Genomic DNA, 24,066 nt, shown 5'->3' on the forward strand with positions numbered 1-24,066 from the left:
GATTAAATGAGATACTGTCTGTGAACTCCCTGGCATAGAGCCCAGCACACCATAAAAATTCAGGGAAGAGACTTTCCCTCCACTCAGATCTGTCCCCAGCCTCTCCCTAAAGTGGCTCCTAGGAACTGAAGGACACAGCCCTCCCATGCGTTATGTTATCTCGGGGATACCCTGAAAGCCAGTTTGTGTGCTTTCTCCTCCCTCCTCCTCCCTTCCTGCTTCACCCTCCTCTCCTCTCTGCCCCCCAGCACAGCTCTGCCTCCCACCTCTATCTACCTCCCCACACCTCTCCAGGTTAGCTCTGCCTGACTCTGACTTAGCTCCCATCTCCGTAGTAACTGGATCATTCTCTCCTTTGCCCTTTGCCACACATGCTCTCTCCTTTGTCACACTAGCGCACTCTCCTGCAGTATTGCCCCCCCCCCCACCAGCATTCTCAGTCTTGTCCTCTCCCCTTTATGCCTGGCCCTCCCTTTGCTTACCAAGGCTACCCTCCTCTTCTGCCATTTCTGCACCAATCTGCCTTTCTAGTACCACCCCCCCCCCACCCTGTTGTCTTTCTGGTCCCTGCCCCTCCCTGGCCCTAGGACAGGAAGTTGAGGGTGGAGGCTTGGGCGGTGCCAGCTCCCCTAGCCTGCTTCCCTTCTGTACCTCCGCCACTCCTCTGCTTCCTCCTGGAGCACCCCCTTCCCTTATGGCCCCCCTACCACTCCCCCCAACCCACCTCTCTTTCCTCTCCCATGTTTCCCTGCTCCCGGGGTCCTGTAGACACAGGGGCTGTGGTGGGGGGAGGACTGACATCACACTGCAGGCCCCAATGAACAGCCTCGCCCCTCCCCCTCCTAATGAGAACCAGCTGTGGTTCCAGAGGCCCAGATGTGGGGCTAGAGGGGGAGAGCAGGATGGAGCCAGAGGACAGAGCAACAGGACCGGGACAGTGAGGGCATGCAGCAAGGCAGAACTGGGTGGAAGAGAAGTGACTGATCTGGGGGCAGAAAGAAGATAGGTCTGGGCAGGAGACAGGTGGACACCTAAAGCCAGATCTGGGGAAAGGGACAGGATAGGCCTGGACAGGGAAAGAGACAGGAACAGGGAGGGGGAGCAAGTGCTGGGGAAGAGGCAGTGAGAAGCACTGGACAGATGGGGAGATGGTGCTGAGAGGAGAGTTGGAGAGAGGATGAGACGGTCTCTGGAGAGAGTCTGGAGTGCGAGTTTGGAACTGGAAGCTCTGGAGCAGGAAGTGGTGAGGCACAGTCCAGACAGAGGCCCCAGGGACCTAAAGGTCACAGCTGCAGCCACAGAGCTGACCACGAGTGCCCCAGCAGCATGTGTGAGAGCATGCCTGTGTGTGGGTGGGTCTGTGAGTGTGTGTGTGCACGTGCCTGCCGGTGTGTCTGTGCACACATGAAAATGCATCTGTCTGTGTATGTGGGAGGGAGAGAGTATGTGAGTATGCCTGTGTATTTGTGTGGGGTAGGGGGAGCAAGTATCATGTGAATGTGCCTGTCCATGTGAGGCCTGTGAGAAATTTGTCTTTCTGTGTGCAAAAAGCATGCCTATGTGTGTCTGTATGCCTGTATGTGTGTGTGTGGGGGGGGGATAGGTTCCATGGGAATGAATATCCCTATCTGTGTGTATGAAAATATGCTTCTCTGTAAGGAGAGGTATCTGTATTGGCAGCATATATGTTAAAGTAGCCCCTGTCTACATAGGTATAAGTGTGTTGAGTGTCTATATGTGAGTCTGTGCACCTGTGGATCTGGCTGTGTGTGGATCTGTGACTTTGTGAGCATGTACCTTTGTGTGTCCACTGTGAGACTGTACAGGGGGAGTTTGCATTGGAACCCAGGCTGCGTGCTGAGGAGGGCAGGGTCTACACAGGTTGGAGAAGGGGCATCTGTCTGGGCCTGAATCCCTCCTATTCAAGGCTGTTCATTCACCTGAGCTTTTATCTCATATCATTCATATATCCTTTAATTCAGAAAATGTATTGATCACATGCCATGCTCTGTGCTACACACAAAGGTGAATGAGATACAATCCTGGCCCTCAACATAGCTGACATTCCGTCCCTAGATGGGCAGACAGAAAACTATAATAACAGTAATAAATATGTTGATCCCACTATTAGTTCTTTCCCCACCAACCATAACAGATTGCTCTTCACTGATTGACTAAATGAATAGGACTGACTCTTAACCCTTGACCCCTAACCAGTCTCTAGGCCTAGATCCCTGACCTGGGCCCCTGGGCCATCCCTGTACACTCAGCCTCTACCCCCATCCTCCCCATCCCTGTACACTCAGCCTCTACCCACATCCTCCCAGTCAAAGCTATGTTCACTCAGACCTCCTTGTTCTGAATTCCTCTGACCTGCTATCCCATGGGCAGTTCCATGAGCTCCTCAGATTGCAGTCTCCAAGGACAGGGGCCTTAGTGCACACAGAGAACCCCAGAATTCTGAAGCCAGGACGAAGGGATTCATCAGAGATGGTGTTGGGAGCTGCTGAAAAAGCATCTACCAGATGCTCAGCTCTGAGCTCTCTGCTTCCTTTGCCTCTAATTCTCATAGAATCATATGGATTAGGAAAATAACTGAAACTCTAGAATCCCTGCTCTTTTTATTGCCTCACACAGGTGGGAGAGATGGGGGTTGGAAGTGTTAGTGAGAGGTCAGAAACTCCCTTGGGAGGACAGGAAGTCCTAAGTAGCAGAGCTCATATATCAAACTGGAGGACACACTTCTGTAGCCACAGGCCTGACTACAGTGCATCAGGAGCACAGGCTCACACTGTCTGTGTCCATCGTCTTGAGTTGGCAAGTTCACAGACATTTCTATCTGTGTCAGCATGTGAGTGTGACGGTGTAGAATTATGAGGCTCTGACCATGCATTCAGCACCAAGTGCCTGCTCACACTGTGCTGGACAAAGACCAGCTAAGACTCTGAACTCGCTGCCCTCGAGGAGCCTGCGATTCAGAGCTGCTATGCAGTTTACTGTCAGTGTGACCAATGGCAGTGGGAGCCCAGCAGAGGGTACAAGGGGCTCCTGCAGGTGGGTGGAGAGAGAAGTCACGGAACATTCCACAGAAGATAGGACATTTGGACCAGATCTTGAAGCTTGAGTAGGAGATGGCCACTTGGGAAGACTGTTTAAAGGAGATATCAGGACAAGAGAATGCATATAGGACAAGGAGCGGGAAGGAACACGGGGATGGCTTTAGTGTTGGGATGCAGGGTGTGGTGGAAGAAAGTAAAGGTGCACTGGAGAGGCAGCAGGGCTCAGATCAGTAAGTAAGTAAGTAAGTAAGTAGCTTCATATAGTAAGGAAGCTGTACTTTATCTTTCAGGCCAAAAGTTTTATCCCTACTGTCCATGAATCCCCCAGAAACTGCAGACACAGTTTGTGTGTATGTGTATCTGCATTTTTTTTCTGGAGCGGGGCAGCAGTTTTCTGCTGTTAGTAGTGGGGAATGCATAGAATCCTATCTTCAGTAGTGATTTGGGGAAAGCTATATGGATTGCTCTAGTCAGGTGAAGATAGGTCAGAGGGTCCAAGCCAGGAAGCAGGGGGAGCAGTTAGGGGCTACTGTAGGAATCAAAAGGAGAGATGACAGTGCTCAGACTGGGACAGTAGCAGTGCAAATAGAGAAGAAAGGACCGATCTGAGACCTGTTTCATTGTGTTGGTCATGTTTTGATGACTAACTGGAAATCAGACTGATGAAAAGCAAGGAAACAAGGAAAGTTTCTGAGTGGTGGTGCTGCTCATGGGATAGAGAATGGAGGAAGAAAATCAACTTCAGGAGGTTAGGGATGTGTTGTGAAGGAAGTCCAGTATATAGCTGGCCACATGTCTCCAGAGCTCTTCAGACCTGGATTGGAAAGGCATCAGCAAATAGCACACAAAAAAATTACTAATGCAACTGAATTGAAGGCACAGGAATGGATAAGATCACCCAGGCAGAATGTGGAGGAGAGTAGAAAAGGATATGGCTCAGGATTTAGTCCTGCAGAGCACCAATTTCTAAGGGATGGGCAGAGGATTCTACAATTTCCTTGTATAGGAAATTGGGGGGCAGATAGAGAAGTAAGGTAGAAGCAAGAGGTGGGGTGTCCCCATGTGAAGCCAGGAGGAGTGGGCTTCAAAAAGCCAATGATCAGCGATCCAGTGTTCCAGAATGACCCAGTAAGAGGAAGATTAAAAAAAAAGTTGATTGGCTGTAGAGCATGGAGATAATTGGAAGCCTAGTGAGAGCGCTGTCACAGGAGAGGATGCCTCACGGATGTGAGAAGTGAGAAACTGGGGGAAACGAACCAACCTCTGAGTGGGCAACTTCGCACAGATTCTGCTTTCACTCAGTCACCAACACCTTCATATGGGGCCCAAGGCCTCTTTTGAAACTCTCGCTCCCCTTCATCTCAGAGGCACTGCCCCTCTCTGGGTTTCTTTCTGTCTCCCTCTCTAGCTAGTTAAGGATGCCTTTCTCCAGTTGATGGTTAAGGCCAGAAATCTGCCCATCTTCCTTGACTTCTCACAATCCTTCATCTCCTGCTTTCAAGCAGTCATCAAGCCCTGCCTGTTCTATCTCCTAAGCCTTCTATAGACCTATCCACTTCTCACCAGTTTCACTGCTAACATTCATCTAAGTCACCATCAAAGCACTGCCATACCTGGACTCTCAGAAGTCTGTAGTAGGATCTTTTCTAAGATAACTGTCCCATGTGCGTGTCTTTTATTTTCCAAAGAGCAGTTATCTATAGTGATCAGAATAAAATGTAAGTCATATCATGACACAGTGGCTTCCATTTGCCCTTAAAAGTAAATCCAAATCATCCATATGGCTTATGAGTCCCCATCCCATCTCATTCCCCCATCCCCTAGCATTTTACACCTCTACACCTCACACACATTGTCCCCTACTCACTTCCAAACACTCTCAGCCCTTTCTTGACTGTAGACTCTAAGCCTTCCCACTGTCTGTTCCCTCTTCTGACTGTTCTCTGCTTTCTATAACTCCCTTTTCTGCCCACCATTGCCTAGCTAACTACTCATTAGGTAGATACTGACTTGAAGGTCACCTCCTCTGAGAAGCTCTCCCTGACTCCCTAACTATGGCAAGCCGCTCCTATACATGTGCCCTCAGAGCTGCCTATACTTCTTACAGCCCTTATCACACTTGTAATTACTTGTTTAATCCCTGAACTGTGAGCCCCCTGAAGCTAAGGACTGTTTCCTTTAGTCACTGATGTGACCAATCTCTTCCTAAATGGAGAGGGAAGTGGGGCTGAGGGAATATATATGAATTTTTTATATTATACATATATATTTATATATATAAATTAGGAAAGTTTTCAGCATATTTAAATGTTGACAGAAAGCTCAAGAAGATGATGGTTAAAGGTGAAGGTTGATGATTCAGGTGAGGTTAGCAAAAGCACATGGTTATTGAGATACTAGTCCTGAATGAGAAGAGAAATGAGAAAGGACTGGCCATATTTTTAACTCCAGACATGAAAGAAGGGATTCCAATGGCGCTGAGACTTGAACAATAGGAACAAAACAATCTGCTGGAGTAGGGGGTGGCTGGGGTGGGATGAGGACCTGCCAGGGAAAGACGAGTGGGTCCTGAGGAATTCTGAAGCAGGGGCTTCTTGGGTCCAAGATGGGTGAGCGGCAGCACAAATGCCCTAGGGATGGGCTGAAGATGCGGGAGTCTTGCTGTGGCTTAGATCCTAGTCTCCCTGGACCATTTTTTTTTAATTTTTTTTTTATTTATTTATGATAGTCACAGAGAGAGAGAGAGAGAGGCAGAGACACAGGCGGAGGGAGAAGCAGGCTCCATGCACCGGGAGCCTGATGTGGGATTCGATCCCGGGTCTCCAGGATCGCGCCCTGGGCCAAAGGCAGGCGCCAAACCGCTGCGCCACCCAGGGATCCCCTGGACCATTGATTCCGCTCCTCCACCACCACTATCATGACCTTTTTCTTTCTGCTTTTGTCCCAGGTCAGGAAGGCTGAACAGGAGCCAGGGCCCAAGCTGGACCTGATCCGAAGCCTGAGTTCAAGCTGGGCCTGGAGCCTGGCCCGGAGCTGGAGCCCAAGTCATAACTGGACTGCCCTTGTCATGCAGAAGGAGGCGGGCATTGCGCCTTCCTGCACTGGCATGCAGAGCTCCAGGCCCCTCCCCTTACTGCCACTGCTGCTGCTGCTGCTGGGGACCGGGGTATCAGGTGCCTGGGGCCAGGCTGGGAGCCTGGACCTACAGATTGATGAGGAACAGCCGGCAGGCACACTGATTGGTGACATCAGCGCAGGGCTTCCACCAGGCACGGCAGCACCTCCCATGTATTTCATCTCCGCCCAAGAGGGCAGCGGGGTGGGCACAGACCTGGCCATCGATGAACACAGTGGAGTGGTCCGTACGGCCCGCGTCTTGGACCGTGAGCGGCGAGATCGCTACCGATTTACTGCAGTCACTCCTGACGGTGCCACCGTAGAAGTGACTGTGCGAGTGGCTGACATCAATGACCATGCTCCAGCCTTCCCACAGGCTCGGGCTGCCCTGCAGATACCTGAGCATACAGCTCTTGGCACCCGCTACCCACTGGAGCCTGCTCGTGATGCAGATGCTGGCCGTCTAGGAACCCAGGGCTATGCACTGTCTGGTGATGGGGCTGGAGAGACCTTCCGGCTTGAGACACGTCCTGGTCCAGATGGGGCCCCAGTGCCAGAACTGGTAGTTACCGGAGAGCTGGATCGAGAGAACCGTTCACACTACATGCTGCAACTGGAGGCCTATGATGGTGGTTCACCCCCCCGGAGGGCCCAGGCCCTGCTGGATGTGACACTACTGGACATCAATGACCATGCCCCAGCTTTCAATCAGAGTCGCTATCACGCTGTGGTGTCTGAGAGCCTGGCCCCCGGCAGTCCAGTCCTGCAGGTGTATGCATCTGATGCTGATGCTGGTGCCAATGGGGCTGTGACTTATGAGATCAACCGGAGGCAGAGTGAGGGTGATGGGCCCTTCTCCATTGATGCACACACAGGACTGCTGCGGCTGGAGCGGCCACTGGACTTTGAACAACGGCGGGTCCATGAACTGGTGGTGCAGGCGCGGGATGGTGGGGCTCACCCAGAGCTGGGGTCAGCCTTTGTGACTGTGAACGTGCGGGATGCCAATGACAATCAGCCTTCCATGACTGTCATCTTCCTGAGTGCAGATGGCTCCCCGCGAGTGTCTGAGGCTGCCCCACCTGGCCAGCTTGTTGCTCGCATCTCTGTGTCAGACCCAGATGATGGTGACTTTGCTCATGTCAACGTTTCTCTGGAGGGTGGAGAGGGCCATTTTGCCTTAAGCACTCAGGACAGTGTCATCTACCTGGTGTGCGTGGCTCGGCAGCTGGATCGAGAGGAGCGGGATGCCTATAACTTGCGGGTTACCGCCACAGACTCAGGCTCGCCCCCACTGCGGGCTGAGGCTACCTTTGTGTTGCATGTCACTGATGTCAATGACAATGCTCCTACCTTTGACCGTCAGCTCTACCGCCCTGAGCCCCTTCCTGAGGTCGCACTACCTGGCAGCTTTGTGGTGCGTGTGATGGCCCGGGATCCTGACCAGGGCAGTAATGGTCAGGTCACGTATAGCCTGGCCCCTGGTGCCCACACCCGCTGGTTCTCCATCGACCCCACTTCAGGCATCATTACCACAGCTGCCTCGCTGGACTATGAATTGGAACCTCAGCCACAGCTGATTGTGGTGGCCACAGACGGGGGCTTGCCTCCTCTTGCCTCGTCCGCCACAGTCAGTGTGGCCCTGCAAGATGTGAATGATAATGAACCCCAGTTCCAGAGGACTTTCTACAATGCCTCACTGCCTGAGGGCACCCAGCCTGGAACATGCTTCTTGCAGGTGGGTAAGTCCTGCACACAGTGGGATGCTGCTGTGGGCAGGAGTGAATTAAAGGGTCACAGGGGACCTCAGAATAGAAACCAAGCCTTGCAGGTGTATTTGTTTATGGTGACTTATGACAGAGGGTTTGATCTTATCCTGAGAGCTCCAAAGTCTGTGCAGAGGGTGAGGGCTAATGACAAGATAAGAAAGCAAGGTGTAAGAGCTGGATCAGGTAAGGCAGTTGAGGGAAGACTGGATCTAGAGAGAAAAGTGTCCTGTGATGTCAAGAAGTGAGAGAGACTCTGTAAAATCTCAAAGCTGTTCTGAAAGGCAGAAATGGAGATTCTGTACACCCATGTGGCTCCTGCTCCCTAAGAGAGATGCCAGCATTTATGGGGCCCTCATCCAGTGCTGGGCTCTGCTGGAAGAAACCCCCATCCCTCTCCATGGAGCTGAGCCTCGATGAGACATTTGGGCTATGGCACAAGGATAAGAGATAACAAGAACTATTAGTGAGATCCCAATGTCCAGAGCTAGAAGGCCTTTCCGAGGAGGAGGTGGGACCCCTGGATAGACTCTGGGAACCACAGAGGGCCTGCAAGTCAGGCCTGAAGGAGACAGAGGGGGCATGAAACTGAAGAGACAGGCCAAGGCCAGATTACAGAAGTCCTTGGACACCAAGCTTCCAAGGACTTTCCTTGGAAGACAGAGGAGGTCACTGAACTTCTTTGAGCCAGAAAAGGGCATGATCAGATTGTTTCATTTTTGTTTTTTGTTTTTAAAGGCTACGTTTTTGAAAGTTTTAGGTTCACAGCAAAATTGAGTTGAGGATAAAGATTTCCTAACATACCCCTTGTCCCAATTCATGTATCTACTTCCCACCCTACCTGTTATCAGCATCCCTCCCAGAGTGGTTCATTTGTTACAACCAATGAACCTACAATGACACATAATTACCACAAATCCCAAAAAATAGTTTACATTAGGGCTCACTCCTGATATCGTACATTGTATAGGTCTGGACAAAGGTATAATGTATATGGCCATGTATAATGGATATGTGTAATGACATGCATTACAGTATTATACACAGTCATTTCACCATCCTAAAAATCTTCTTTGCTCTACCTATTCATCCTTCCCTCCTTCCTACAGATTGTTTTTTTAGGAAGCAACTTGCCTTAGGGGTGAAGGATGGATTAGATCAGTGGGTAAGTGATATATTCAAGAATTAACTTACCCACTATAAGCTTGGCACTGTGCTGGTCTCAGAGAATGAAGAAAGGACATGGTCTCGTTCCCAGGCAGGTCCCAGTCTAGACAGGGAGACACACCAGTAAGTAGTGCTGCATCAGATGGCACATGAAGCGCTGTGGACGCTCAGAGGAGGGGACCTTTGAAGAACCAAGGAGACTTTGCTAAATGGATTATATAGAGTATATGGATGGGGATTCCAGGCCTCCAGAAAGAGCTGCAGAAAACTGTGACTTTCAGGTGAATTCAGGTGACTGCATTGTTCAGGTTGGCCTCAACTGTGCTGCTAAGAATTGCAGAGAGATGAGACAAAATAGTAGACAGAGACCAGATTACAGGATTTGACTTTGTCTTAAAAATCACAGGGGTCCACTGAGGGGCTCTAAGCAAATTTGATATGTCATTTGGGAAGATTGCTTTGGCTGCATCATGGAGTAGGGATGCAGGATAGAAAACAGGAGGAAGGGAGGCCTCTGAGGAGACTAGTGCTTGATGTCTCTACATCTCAGAAGTCACCAGACCCCTGAGCATCTAGACCTCTGGTCTAGATCTCAGGCAGTGCCTGGGCCCAGCTGACGCCTTGCTTTCTGGCTACACTCTGGGCATTTGCCTGCCTGCTGCTGTCCAGCTCTCGCCACCACTCTCCCCTGTGTTTACTCTCCCTCTTGGCCCAGGACCAATGGGTGATGACTTCCAAACCTTTTCTTCCTCACTAGCACATGAAGCAAGAGAATAACTCTCCAGGAGGTTTCCTGGAGTTTTTACTCTTAGTAACTACAGGGAAGCAGAAGTAAAATTGACCACTGGGTGTTCATACCTGTTAGAAGAAGTCTTAATATTAGATTCATTCAGTATACATTTATCAAGTATCTACCATGTGCTAGTCATCGTATTAGGAACAAAGAATACAGTAATGAATGAGTCATCCTCCCCCCACCCCCCACCCTGCTTCATGGAGTTTATAGTCTACAGAGGAGATTCTTGTGCAAAGAAATAATTGTACTGCAGTAAAAACAACTTACATGGTGGGGACTATGTGAGGTACTTATAGGCAGTATGAATGCATCCCCAAAGAGGTGACCTTTAGGCGGAGACTTACAGGCTGAGCAGGAGTTTGTGAGGGGCCAGACTGGGGTAGGGAAGGGAGTCCAGGCACAAGTGACACTCAGAGAGCAGTGAGAGAGCCTGACTTGTTTAGGGGCCTACAAGTGGCTCAGTGTCTCTGAAATTTAAGGTGTGTGATGGGAGAGTCGGTGGTGAGACTGTGCAGGTAGGCCACACAGTGGGGAATCAAGCCAAGCCAAAGCATTTGAGCACTTTTCTTTAGAGAACATGGAAGATTTTCGAGTAGAAGGGTAATATGATCATATTTGCTTTCTCAAAAGATGCTTTTGGTAGCATAGAGCAGTGATTCATAACTGGGAGTGTTTTGCCCTTTGGATGAGACATTAGGCAACGTCTAGAGACTTCTGATTGTCACAACTGGTGGGATGCTACTGGCATCTAGTGCATGGAGGGCAGGGATGCTGTCAAACATCCTACCTATAATGCACACAACAGCACCACAACAAAGAATTATCTGGTCCAAATTGTCTGTCGTGCCAAGGATCAGAAATCCTGGTGTAGAGGACAGATTGGAGGGTCAGACACCTGTGAGAAGGGAATCACAATAGTCCAGGGGAGACATGACTCAGGCCTAAATCAAGACAGTGATAATGGTGATGGAGAGGAATAGACAAATAGGAAAGATAATGAGGATTTACTTAGTCCCTAGTTGATTGATATACCGGGAGAGGAAAAGGGAAGAACAGATTTCTGGCTTGAGCAACTACGTGGATGGAAGAGTCATTAGAGAGGGATTGGAATGATCATGAGTTTAGTTTTGGACAGGTTGGATTTAAGGTGCCTGTGGGATATCCAAGTGGAGATGTTGAGCAGGCATCTGGATGTACAGGTTTGGAGCTCAGAGGAGTGGTGTAGGTCAAAGTGCAGACAATGGTCAAAGTCATGGAAGTGGAAGAGAAGGTCCTGAGGGACTGTATAGAGTGAAAGGGGCCAAGGAGAGATTCCAAGGAGCAACAGTGTGTGAGAACAGGCAGGGAAAGAGGAGGCAGAGGAATCTGTAGAGGGGGAGGCAACAGGAGGAGAAGCAGGAGACATCTGGGAAGGTCAGGATGGGGTGGATGCATTAAGTTTGTGGTCTGGTAGGAACTTAAGAAAATTCACAGATAAGGGTCTTTATTTTCTCCTTGAAATAGCACATTCGATGAGAACTAGGGGTGGATGGGGACAAAAGGAGACAGATGAGCAGGAGAGGAAGCTGACCAATGTTGGGCTGGGCAGTAGGGCTGAGAGCCTGCTGGAAAGGGAGACTGAGCATATGCAGTGCAACCTCTGAGCAGGAGCCGCACAGGCTGGGAATTTCACTTCTGCCTTGGTCATTTCCAGGCAGTGGCCCCTACGCCTTTTGGGGTCACTTCCTGACAACTTCCCCTGACCACTATTTATTGCTTTTCTTCCTGCCGCGAGTCAGAGGGCAAAGGTCTTTAACAGCTTCTGGAGATGGTGCTGCAGCTGTGTCGCAGCCTGCCTGGATTGATGCAGGGGGATGTTTGTCTCCCGGGACATCTGGGCCCACAGCCATAGTACAGAGTTGGAGCAGGAGTTGTTTCCAGGGTTCAGCCATGACAGGGTCTTAGTGTCTCTCTGGAGGGTAAACAGTGCCACAAATCACTTCTGTCAAGGACCTGGGCAACAAGCAGAAGTCCTTAGCTCGCCTTCTCTCTGAGGAACATTTTCTGGCTAAGAAGAGGGAACCCTCCAGGCTGCTCATACAGCATGTCATGACCCTAGGACCCTTGTATCCACAAAGAGTACTTTGTCACAGTCCTCAGCAGTCAATACCAGCTAACACACTGTTGGAGGTCCAATGTGCACCCAAGGTATAAAACTTAGTTTGAAGGAAGTTTTTGTTGTAAGGATAATCAGAATGTCCATTTACCCATTTAACAAATATACATAGAGTACCTGGCCCTGTCCTAGGCTCAGAAGCTCTTAGAATGGTGTATCCTGCTGTTCTGGCTCTGTAATGTTGAGAGGCTCCTGACATCGGTGTCCAATAGTTCAACTTTTCCTGAACCAATCTGGGGGATACCCACGAATTAACCAGGAAAGCCTTCCTCTACCTCTTAGTTTTGAGGAACCGCCTGGACTTCATGACCTTTTACATCCTGTAAACCTGCCATTCTCTGTCACTTCCTTTTTTTTTTTTTTTTTAATTTTTATTCATTTATGATAGTCACACACAGAGAGAGAGGCAGAGACATAGGCAGAGGGAGAAGCAGGCTCCATGCACCGGGAGCCCGACGTGGGATTCGATCCTGGGTCTCCAGGATCACGCCCTGGGCCAAAGGCAGGCGCCAAACCGCTGCGCCACCCAGGGATCCCTCTCTCTGTCACTTCCAATGAGGTTGGCCTGAGAGGCAAGGGATGCTACAGGTGCATGAGCCACATCTATAAATCTACAGAACAGACCCGGATCACTCCAGTGATTAGATCCTGATATCAATCAGATCCCTCTCTGGAATGGCCAAACTCAGGAAAAAGTGGGGCTAGAACATCAGTCCCAGTAATTTCATTGGTTACCTTATGAGATCTGGTGGTGGTTACTAACTCCTTGCAGCCCACCTGAATTTGCAGTCGCTCTCCTCTGTAAGTGCAGGTAGTTACCATATGCAGATTCTGTATTTGTAAGTTTGCCGACTCTCGAAAATATAGTGTAACCGCCCCCCCCTCCCCAAATCAATACTCCTGGAGCTTTTGCGGTCATTCCTGAACATGTGCAGAATGATGAAAAGTTTAAGTGGACTGATGTGCACATTCCAGGCAACCCTCTGCTTTCATACTTCGGCTCATGCTGTAAACAAGGGTCCTTTTCGCGGTCTATTTAGTGCCACATTTTTTGCATTTTTGTCCCTTTTGTTTGGTGATTTTGCTCTTTAAAATGGTCTCCAAGTGTGGTGCTGAAGCACTGCCTAGTGTTCCTAAACCCAAGATGGCTGTGATGTGCCTTCTAAAGACAATGTATGTGTTAGATAAGCTTCATTCAGATATGATTTATGGTGCCATCAGCTGTGCATTCAACGTTAATGAATCAATAATACATGTTACATAAGGTATCTTTAAACAGAAACGTACATAAAACAAGGTTATGTATTGACCAGCTGACAAAAATGTTGTGACCAGATGCTCACAGGAACCTAAAGCAGGTGGTGAGGTCTGAGCTATGATTGGGTTTTGGCCCACGTCCTACTGGTCCCCTCTGTGTGTCCTCCACCACCCAGAGACTCTGGCACCCAGGTGGCCCAGGGCCTGCTCCTTCTAATTGCCACTTAGCTCTGGCTCTTCTGGTCAAAACGATGGGGCATCACTCACCCCAGCCTCTCCCCAGGTGACAGCCACAGATGCAGACAGTGGTCCATTTGGCCTCCTCTCCTATTCCTTGGGTGCCGGACTTGGGGCCCCAGGGTCTCCCCCGTTCCGCATTGATGCCCACACTGGTGATGTGTGTACGACCCGGACCCTGGACCGAGATCAGGGACCCTCAAGCTTCGACTTCACAGTGACAGCTGTGGATGGGGTGAGTGGGGAGACCGTGGGCCGGTTGGGGTGTTGGGATCAGGTGCTCACCAGAGCCAGATATGGCCCACCTGACTTATGGCTGCCTGTCTTCCTAGGGAGGCCTCAAGTCCATGGTATACGTGAAGGTGTTTGTGTCAGACGAGAATGACAACCCACCTCAGTTTTATCCATGGGAGTATGCTGTCAGTCTGAGTGCCCAGAGTACACCAGGCACAGCTGTGCTGAGGGTGCGAGCCCATGACCCTGATCAAGGGCCCCATGGGCGACTCTCCTACCACATCCTGGCTGGCAATAACCCCCCACTCTTTGCCTTGGATGAGCACTCAGGTGAGGATCCTCCCATTCCCAGGGCTTGCCTCTTCCCACCTACTGAAATGAAGGACACCCCCCCCCCCGCCTTTCCATAACCTTTCTACCTCTGTGCTGTCTCCTTATATATCTGTGCTTCTATCCTTTCTCCCAGGGCTGTTGACAGTGGCCTGGCCCTTGGCCAGACGGGCCAACTCTGTGGTGCAGCTGGAGATTGGGGCTCAGGATGGAGGTGGCCTGCAGGCAGAGCCCAGTGCCCGAGTCAACGTCAGCATTGTGCCTGGAACCCCTGTGCCACCTGTATTTGAGCAACTCCAGTATGTTTTCTCTGTACCAGAGGATGTGGCACCAGGCACCAGTGTGGGCATAGTCCAGGCACGCAATCCACCAGGTATCGTTTATCCCCATTTGGTGCTCTACCCAGATACCCCAACATAACCCTCTCAAAGTACCCTAGAGTATCACACCTTAGGTAGCCCCAGTACAAAACATGCAGGTTCCAATCCCCAACACCTCTGTAGGCACAGTACAGGCACTCTGCTCATCCCCAGGCACATAAATTATCACCCTAGTGCCACCCAGCATCCTCTGCCAACACCTGCCCCTTCCCCTAATAGTTTGACAGATATGGGTGTGGACAGTGCTTAGCCCTCCGTGGACTGTCAGAAAACAGACCCCCAACCCAGTAGGTGCCCCCAATCTCTTTCTTGCCTCCTCTCTCATCCCCCTAGGTCGCTTGGGGTCTGTGACACTTGCCCTATCAGGTGGGGATCCCCGAGGACTCTTCTCCTTAGATGGGGCCTCAGGGCTGTTACAAACACTTCGCCCTCTGGACCGGGAGCTTCTGGGACCAGTGCTGGAGCTGGAGGTGCGGGCAGGCAGCGGAGTGCCCCCGGCTTTTGCTGTAGCTCGGGTGCGTGTGCTGCTGGATGATGTGAATGACAACTCCCCTGCCTTCCCTGCACCTGAAGACACAGTGTTGCTGCCACCAAACACTGCCCCGGGGACCCCCATTTATACACTTCGGGCTCTGGACCCTGATGCAGGCATTAACAGTCGAGTCACCTTTACCCTGCTTGCTGGAGGTGGCGGGGCCTTCACCGTGGACCCCACTACAGGCCATGTACGGCTTATGGGACCTCTGGGGCCCCCAGGGGGACCAGCCCATGAGCTGGAGCTGGAGGCCCGGGATGGAGGCTCCCCACCCCGTACCAGCCACTTTCGACTGCGGGTGGTGGTACAGGACTTGGGGACCCGTGGGCTGGCTCCTCACTTTGACAGCCCTACCTACCGTGTGGACCTGCCCTCGGGCACCACCCCTGGAACTCAAGTCCTGCAAGTGCGAGCTCAGGCACCAGACGGGGGCCCCATCACCTACCATCTTGCAGCAGATGGGCCAAGCAGCCCCTTTGGCCTGGAACCACAGACTGGTTGGCTATGGGTGCGGGCCGCACTGGACCGCGAGGCCCAGGAGCTGTACACCCTGAAGGTAATGGCAGTGTCTGGATCCAAAGCTGAGTTGGGGCAGCAGACAGGCACAGCTACTGTGAGGGTCAGCATCCTCAACCAGAATGACCACAGTCCCCGCTTGTCTGAGGAGCCCACCTTCCTGGCTGTGGCTGAGAACCAGCCCCCAGGGACCAGCGTGGGCCGGGTCTTTGCCACTGACCGAGACTCAGGACCCAATGGACGTCTGACCTACAGCCTGCGACCACTGTCAGAAGACAGCAAGGCCTTCCGCATCCACCCCCAGACTGGTGAGCACTGGGGCCTGAAATCTGAGACCTCATAGCCTCATCCTCAGACTGGTGAATACCCAGATAGAATCCCCAGACCCCAGCCTTGAGGACCAGGACTGAGCCTGGACTTTCACCCTGGCATTCCCTCCCACATTCCCTAAACCCCAGCTCCTCATACCTAAACCCTAGCTGCCCCACACATGATCCCTATCCTGCACTCCCAGGAGAAATGACCACACTCCAAACCCTGGACCGAGAGCGGCAGAGCAGCTACCAACTCCTGGTGCAGGTGCAGGATGGGGGGAGCCCACCCCGTAGTACCACAGGCACTGTGCACATCGCAGTACTCGACCTCAACGACAACAGCCCCAGCTTCCTGCAGGCTTCCGGGGCTGCTGGCGGGGGCCTCCCTGTACAGGTATGTGAAGTGGCAGGACCCTGTCCTGAAAAAGTGTGAGAGGCAGTAGGGATCTCCCCATAGAGCTGTAGATGTAAGAGATTGACCCTTGGACCAGGTGTGAGAGCAAAAAAAGGGGTGGTGGTGGTGAGGGGAACTTGACCCTGAGATGTCTCAAGAACAGGAGGGACACAGCTGTAGGTGACTTGCATGTCCCCACCAGGTACCAGATCGAGTGCCTCCAGGAACACTGGTGACGACTCTGCAGGCCAAGGATCCAGATGAGGGGGAGAACGGCACTATCCTGTACACGCTAACTGGTATGCGGGGTGGTGTGGAGAGAAGGGGGTCGGTGAGTGACAGCATGACCTGCCCTCTCTGGGACACATGCCCTCAACCCCTCTTCCTCTGCCTGCCCCCAGGTCCTGGCTCAGAGCTCTTCTCTCTCCACCCTCACTCGGGGGAGCTGCTCACCGCAGCACCCTTGATCCGAGCGGAGCGGCCACACTATGTGCTCACTTTGAGTGCTCATGACCAAGGCAGCCCCCCTCGGAGCTCCAGTCTCCAGCTGCTGGTGCAGGTACGGCCGCCCTTGCTTGTTAATCTACCCACTTCTAGGCCACGCTGTGGGCCCCTCCAGGAGCTACACTTTCACGGAGGCCTTGCGCCCTCTAGTCGGGCAGCTCTCACTACCCTTTCAGCTACCCAGCGGGCCAGCCCAGACCCCTTTTACCCGGGTCCTCCTGATTCTGTCCTTCCTCCTCGTCCACAACAGGTGCTTCCCTCCGTCCGCTCGGCCGAGCCCGCCCCGGATGCCTCAGAGCCAGACCCAGCGGCCCCGGTGCCCGTCGTGCTGACGGTGACAGCGGCGGAGGGGCTGCAGCCCGGCTCCCTGCTGGGCTCGGTGGCGGCGCCGGAGCCGGCGGGGGTGGGCGCACTCACCTACACGCTGGTCGGCGGCGCCGACCCGGAGGGCACCTTCGCGCTGGACGCGTCCTCGGGGCGCTTGTACTTGGCGCGGCCCCTCGACTTCGAGGCGGGCCCGGCGTGGCGCGCGCTCACTGTGCGCGCCGAGGGCCCGGGGGGCGCGGGCGCGCGGCTGCTGCGCGTGCAGGTGCGCGTGCAGGACGAGAACGAGCACGCGCCGGCCTTCGCGCGCGACCCGCTGGCGCTGGCGCTGCCGGAGAACCCGGATCCGGGCGCGGCGCTGTACACCTTCCGCGCGTCGGACGCCGACGGCCCGGGCCCCAACAGCGACGTGCGCTACCGCCTGCTGCGCCAGGAGCCGCCCGTGCCCGCGCTCCGCTTGGACGCGCGCACCGGGGCGCTCAGCGCGCCGCGAGGCCTGGACCGGGAGACCACGCCCGCCCTGCTGCTGCTCGTGGAAGCCACCGACCGGCCCGCCAACGCCAGCCGCCGCCGCGCAGCGCGCGTCTCCGCGCGCGTCTTTGTCACGGACGAGAATGACAACGCCCCGGTCTTCGCCTCGCCGTCCCGGGTGCGCATCCCCGAGGATCAGCCGCCCGGGCCCGTGGCGCTGCACGTGGTAGCGCGGGACCCGGACCTCGGCGAGGCCGCGCGCGTGTCCTACCGCCTGGCAGCCGGCGGGGACGGCTACTTCCGGCTCCACTCGGGCACCGGTGAGTGGGACGGGGAGGAGGTTGGGGGCGGGGCGGGGCGGGGGGACGTGGGGGAGTACTGAGGCTTCCTTCCAACCTGCCGTGCGCCCTGCCGCCCGCGTAGGCGCGCTCTCCGTGGTGCGGGCCCTGGACCGGGAGCAGCGAGCTGAGCACTTGCTGACCGTGGTGGCCTCGGACCACGGCTCCCCACCGCGCTCGGCCACGCAGCTCCTCACTGTCAGTGTCGCCGACGTCAACGACGAGGCACCCGCTTTCCAGCAGCAGGAGTACAGCGTCCTCTTGCGTGAGAACAGCCCTCCTGGCACGTCTCTGCTCACGCTGCGGGCCACCGACCCAGACCTGGGTAAGACCTGAGGGGGTGAGTGGAGAGGGTCACTGGGCAGGAAGGGCTATAGCTACCCTCTGATCTCCCTCCATGCTGCCCCTCCTCAGGGGCCAATGGGCAAGTGACTTATGGAGGTATCTCTGGAGAAAGCTTCTCCCTGGACCCAGACACTGGAGTTCTGACGACTCTTCGCGCCCTGGATCGGGAGGAGCAGGAGGAGATCAACCTGACAGGTACGCACTGACAGGACCCCAAAAGCCTGAGGTGTTGTAAGCACCAGCGTTACAGGGGTAGAACCCCCAAAATACCTTCTAGAAGCTTCCACCTATTAGAGAACAGCTTGTTATATTTTTGGATCCTTTGGGGGAAGCAAGAGTTGGGTGGATTGCAAGGTGATCGGACTCCCTGGCTGTTGCCATTGTGATCACACAAACTCTGAAATACATAATGCCACAGTTGCGTCCTGTAGGATTCCCTCAGATTAGACCGTGGCCATCTAACAGAGAAGCATATTGATAGTACCATAGAGGTTAAGTGACTTGTGCAAGCCAACACAGCTTGGAAGTGGTAGAGCTGGGACTTGAACCCACATCTTTTGATACCTCATTTACTGCCTTTTCTGTCACACTACCACTAATCTAAGATACATCTTGCATGTACTAAGTATGAGAAGTGGGAAGAAAAAAGTCTACTGACAAGTATATTTACGTGTACATGTACACACGTAAGCGCACACATGCTTGCGGAGCAGGGAGAGATGGACATTCTCTGGTTCATACACGCACCTGGGGAACATGTTGAGTGCCGTGTGTGTTGGTTTCTCCATGGACGGGAGCAGGCTTTATATCTTACTGATTTTGCTTCCCCATAGTGTATGCCCGGGATAGGGGCTCGCCCCCCTTGTTGACTCATGTCACAGTGCGAGTGGCTGTGGAGGATGAGAATGACCATGCCCCAACCTTTGGGAGTGCCCACCTCTCCCTGGAGGTGCCCGAGGGCCAGGATCCCCAGACCCTTACGGTGCTGCGGGCCTCTGACCCAGATGTGGGAGCCAACGGGCAGCTGCAGTACCGCATCTTGGGTGAGAACTGTCCCCACACTCACTAACCCAGCATCCACTTGCCCAGTTCTACTCCTTGTGGGCTTATGTCAGCCTCAGTGTGTCTGGGTTTCCTTTCTCTTGTCTCTGTCTTCTACGTTTTCATTCATGCATGTGTGTGTTTCTGAGTGTTTTTTTCTCTGCCTCTTTAGCTTATTATGTCCCTCTGTGTCTCTGTTTTTATTTTCCTGTTACTTTTCTTTTTCTTTCTTGTTTCTCCCTATAGAGCACTTGTTCTCAAACTTTTTGGTCTTAATAACCCATAATATTCTAAATTTTTGAGAACCTTAAAGAGTTTGTTTAAACGATATCAATATTTATTGATATAATAACGTGATATAACAAATATGTAATATGAATTCATATTTATAATAAGCACATTAAATCCATATTTATTATATTAGATACTAAAGCTGAGAAAAAATTTAAAACACCATTATAAGACAGCCAGTGAAGTACACTGCTTATGGTATTTCCATATAGGTACAAAGAAATATTAGGGCTTCAAATAACTTGTTGGAGAGTACTAAGATTGCAAAGATTATAGCAGGTGTAACTAAAAGGAAGCCAGCAAAAACTGAATGAGTCTCTGAAAATACATGTTCACACTCTAAATTTTCTACCTACATTCTATTTTTTTAAGATTTTATTTATTCATGAGAGACACAGAGAGAGAGAGGCAGAGACATACGCAGAGAGAAAAGCAGGCCCCTGCAGGGAGCCCAATGTGGGACTCGATCCCAGGACTCCAGGATCACGCCCTGGGCGGGAGGCAGGCACTCAACTGCTGAGCCACCCAGGCGTCCCTCTACCTACATTCTAGAAGACATAAGCATTAATAAATACACTTGCCGTTAACCATCCAAGTTGATATCACATGTCATCAGTATTTGGACTCTACATTTGTGAGATTCTGAGAATTAAAATGGCATATAATGTTTTAGTATTGCTATGAAACCAGTTTTGATCTTATTTACTCCCTGAGAGGAGTCCCCAGGCCACACTCTGAGAACAGCTGCTTTACAGTATCCTCCTTTACTGTCTGTGGTTCTCTTCTCTGCTTTTATCCCAGTTTCTCTTCCCTTTACCCCTTCCCATTTGCTGTTGCCTGTAAATCACTCTCCCTCCCATGGGCTGACACATCTTTGTCTATGTGCACATGTACTTCTCTGCAGATGGGGACTCATCAGGAGCCTTTGTCCTAGACCTAGCGTCTGGGGAGTTTGGCACCATGAGGCCACTAGACCGAGAGGTGGAGCCAGCATTCCAGCTGCGGATAGAGGCCCGGGATGGAGGCCAGCCAGCTCTCAGTGCCACCCTGCTTGTGACAGTGACAGTGCTGGATGCCAATGACCATGCCCCAGCCTTCCCTGTGCCTGCCTACTCTGTGGAGGTGCCTGAGGATGCACCTGCAGGGACCCTGTTGCTGCAACTACAGGCTCACGACCCTGATGCTGGGGCCAATGGCCGTGTGACCTACTACCTGGGTACAGGTGCAGCAGGAGCCTTCTTGCTGGAGCCCAGCTCCGGGGAATTACGCACAGCCATAGCCCTAGACAGGGAGCAGTGTTCCAGCTATGCCTTTTCTGTGAGTGCAGTGGATGGTGCAGCTGCTGGGCCCCTGAGCACCACAGTACCTATCACCATCACAGTGCGTGATGTCAATGACCATGCACCCACCTTCCCCACCAGTCCTCTGAGGCTGCGCCTGCCCCGCCCAGGCCCCAGCCTCAGCACCCCGACTCTGGCTCTGGCCACTCTGCGAGCTGAAGACCGTGATGCTGGTGCTAATGCCTCCATCCTATACCGGCTGGCAGGCACGCCACCTCCTGGCACCACCGTGGACTCTTACACCGGTGAAATACGTGTGGCCCGCTCCCCTGTAGCCCTGGGCCCCCGGGATCGTGTCCTTTTCGTCGTAGCCACTGATCTTGGGCGTCCAGCTCGTTCTGCTACCGGTGTGGTCATTGTTGGGCTGCAGGGGGAGTCCGAGCGTGGACCGCGTTTTCCTCGGGCTACTAGTGAAGCCATGCTCCGTGAGAATGCACCCCCAGGTGGGTCCCTTCCCATGTCTCCCAGCTTTGTATCTTTGTTTTGACTTAAAAAGCATTTCTAAATTTCTTTTTTTCTTTTTTTTTGTATATTTTTTATTGGAGTTCAGTTTGCCAGCATATAGTATAACACCCATTGCTCATCCTGTCAAGTGCCCCCCTCAGTACCCATCACCCAGTCACCCCATTCCCCCGCCCACCTCCCCTTCCACTACCCCTTGTTCGTTTTCCAGAGGTAGGAGTCTCTCATGGTTTGTCACCCTCTCTGACTTTTCCCACTCATTTTCTCTCCTTTCCCCTATAATCCCTTTCACTATTTTTTTATATTTGTCATATGAGTGAAACCATATAATGATTGTCCTCTGATTGACTTACTGTGCTCAACATAATACCACCCTGAAAGCACCCAATCTCCTCTGATCTCGGAAGCTAAGCAGGGTTGGGCCTGGTTAGTACTTGGATGGGAGACCAGCTTTGTATCCTTGAATGGGCTGGGGTTACTTGCTAAAAATGTGTTATAAACTCCCTCAGTCTAGTGCTAGCAGTCCAACCAATACCATCCTCTCTGCAGGGACTCCCATTATCTCCCCTAAGGCTGTCCATGCAGGGGGCTCAAATGGACCCATCATCTACAGCATTCTCAGTGGGAATGAGAAGGGGACATTCTCCATCCAGCCTAGTACAGGTAAGGGGCAGGAGCAGGGGCCCTGTGAGGGGACAGCTCCTGGGGGAGCTCCTCACTGGGCCTGAGAAGGCTCTGGTTGGGGAGAGGCTGCCCTTAAGGAAGGGGCATCAGAGAGGGAGGCTCCAGGGCAAGCAAGGGTTGTCTGTGATGCTTTTTGCTTCCCCTCACCCCCTGCCGCAGGAGCCATCACAGTTCGCTCGGCAGAGGGGCTGGACTTTGAGGCGAGCCCACGACTGCGACTGGTGCTACAGGCAGAGAGCGGGGGAGCCTTTGCCTTCTCCGTGCTGACCCTAACCCTGCAAGATGCCAATGACAATGCTCCCCGCTTCCTGCGGCCCCACTACGTGGCCTTCCTGCCTGAGTCTAGGCCCTTGGAGGGACCCCTGCTGCAGGTGTGGGGCGTGATGGGAAGATGAGGGGCAGGGCTGGCTGCCGGACTTGTCTGTGGCCAGCCCAGTGCCAGTAGCCTCCTTTTCCCACCAGGTGGAGGCAGATGACTTGGACCAAGGCCCCAGCGGACAGATCTCCTACAGCCTGGCTGCATCCCAACCGGCACGCGGATTGTTCCACGTAGATCCAGCCACAGGCACTATTACTACCACAGCCATCCTGGACCGTGAGATCTGGGCTGAAACACGGTAAGGCCTGGCTTGGTAGATTGCAGGATCCCATCATGGGTCCATGCAGCTTCAAGGCTTGCCCTGAATCCCTCTCAATCCCTAGGCTACATTCTCAGGTCTGTCATGAGTCCTTCCAGCCCTGCCTGTGGTTCTCCCTTATCCCCAGGCCCCGCCCCTGATTGTTTTCTGTGTCCAGGCTGGTACTGATGGCCACAGACAGAGGAAGTCCAGCCCTGGTGGGCTCAGCTACCCTGACAGTGATGGTCATCGACACTAATGATAATCGTCCCACCATCCCCCAGCCCTGGGAGCTCCGAGTGTCGGAAGGTGAGGACTCAGTAAAAGGGTGGTGGAGCAGCACATTCCCCTTCTTGGGGCTCCAGGGGTGTCTCGGATCACGCCAAATACTTGTCCCCTGTATTACAGATGCACTCTTGGGCTCAGAGATTGCACAGGTAACAGGGAATGATGTGGACTCAGGACCGGTGCTGTGGTATGTGCTGAGCCCATCTGGACCCCAGGATCCCTTCAGCATAGGTCGCTATGGAGGCCGCCTCTCGCTCACGGGCCCCCTGGACTTTGAGCAGCGTGACCGCTACCACCTGCAACTGCTGGCACATGACGGGCCTCACGAGGGCCGTGCTAATCTCACAGTGTTTGTGGAGGATGTCAATGACAATGCACCTGCCTTCTCACAGAGCCTCTACCAGGTACTGATGCCCCTAGATGACCCCACACCTGGGCCCAGGGTTGTTCACGTTGGAAGGAAGTGCCAAGGCCAGAAGGGTCTGAGGTGGGATGGATGTTGGAAATGACCTGGGGATGGGAGGGTCCCATCTCTAAGTCAGCTGTCTGAGTCCTAGGAACTGTGTCTAGGTTCTTCTTCCTGTGCCCAGAAATGGAGGAAGGTGGGCAGTTTGAACACCGAGTATGGGCTTCAAGCTGGCATGGATGCCAAGCAGGGTTCATGGGATCAAGCTCCAGAAATAAGCTAAGTGGACAGTAGGGCAGCTGGGAAATTTGGCCATAAACATTTGTCCTCACCCCTCAGGTGACACTGCTTGAACACACACCTCCAGGCAGTGCCATTCTCTCCGTCTCTGCCACTGACCAGGATTCGGGTGCCAATGGTCACATTTCCTACCACCTGGCTTCCCCTGCTGAGGGCTTCAGTGTTGACCCCAACAATGGTACGTTCTTCCCAGGATCTGATCCCTTATCTTTGACAGCAATGGGCCATATTTTGACCTCATTCCTAGAATCTCTTGCCTGAACCCTTAACTCCTGGATCTCTGACCCAGTGAGAACATTTCCCCTGCTTTGTCTCTATTTTAAGCCCCATCCTGACTGCATATCTAGAAGCCATTTCATGGATCTTGGAGACCATTTCATAAACTCCCAGCACACAGG

At 52.9% G+C, this 24,066-nt stretch overlaps 1 protein-coding gene across 2 annotated transcripts in view; it reads left to right on the top strand.

The window, feature by feature from the left end:
* DCHS1 (dachsous cadherin-related 1) overlaps window positions 1-24,066 on the top strand; it is a 35,521-nt gene that overhangs the window by 8,267 nt on the left and 3,188 nt on the right. For both annotated transcript variants that reach the window (XM_041729771.1, XM_041729770.1), the window contains 19 exons: window positions 6,007-7,914; window positions 13,601-13,789; window positions 13,887-14,118; window positions 14,255-14,491; window positions 14,832-15,857; window positions 16,064-16,257; window positions 16,460-16,556; window positions 16,659-16,816; window positions 17,012-17,876; window positions 17,980-18,219; window positions 18,309-18,434; window positions 19,073-19,282; window positions 20,476-21,354; window positions 21,923-22,036; window positions 22,217-22,428; window positions 22,520-22,674; window positions 22,853-22,983; window positions 23,083-23,366; window positions 23,708-23,846. In XM_041729771.1, the coding sequence (XP_041585705.1) occupies window positions 6,127-7,914; window positions 13,601-13,789; window positions 13,887-14,118; window positions 14,255-14,491; window positions 14,832-15,857; window positions 16,064-16,257; window positions 16,460-16,556; window positions 16,659-16,816; window positions 17,012-17,876; window positions 17,980-18,219; window positions 18,309-18,434; window positions 19,073-19,282; window positions 20,476-21,354; window positions 21,923-22,036; window positions 22,217-22,428; window positions 22,520-22,674; window positions 22,853-22,983; window positions 23,083-23,366; window positions 23,708-23,846 (7,276 nt within the window). In that variant the 5' untranslated portion in view covers window positions 6,007-6,126. The remainder of the gene's footprint in view (window positions 1-6,006; window positions 7,915-13,600; window positions 13,790-13,886; window positions 14,119-14,254; window positions 14,492-14,831; window positions 15,858-16,063; window positions 16,258-16,459; window positions 16,557-16,658; window positions 16,817-17,011; window positions 17,877-17,979; window positions 18,220-18,308; window positions 18,435-19,072; window positions 19,283-20,475; window positions 21,355-21,922; window positions 22,037-22,216; window positions 22,429-22,519; window positions 22,675-22,852; window positions 22,984-23,082; window positions 23,367-23,707; window positions 23,847-24,066) is intronic.

The sequence above is a fragment of the Vulpes lagopus genome, chromosome 15 (genome assembly GCF_018345385.1).
Source record: "Vulpes lagopus strain Blue_001 chromosome 15, ASM1834538v1, whole genome shotgun sequence".
In the NCBI taxonomy this organism is placed as follows: domain Eukaryota; kingdom Metazoa; phylum Chordata; class Mammalia; order Carnivora; family Canidae; genus Vulpes; species Vulpes lagopus.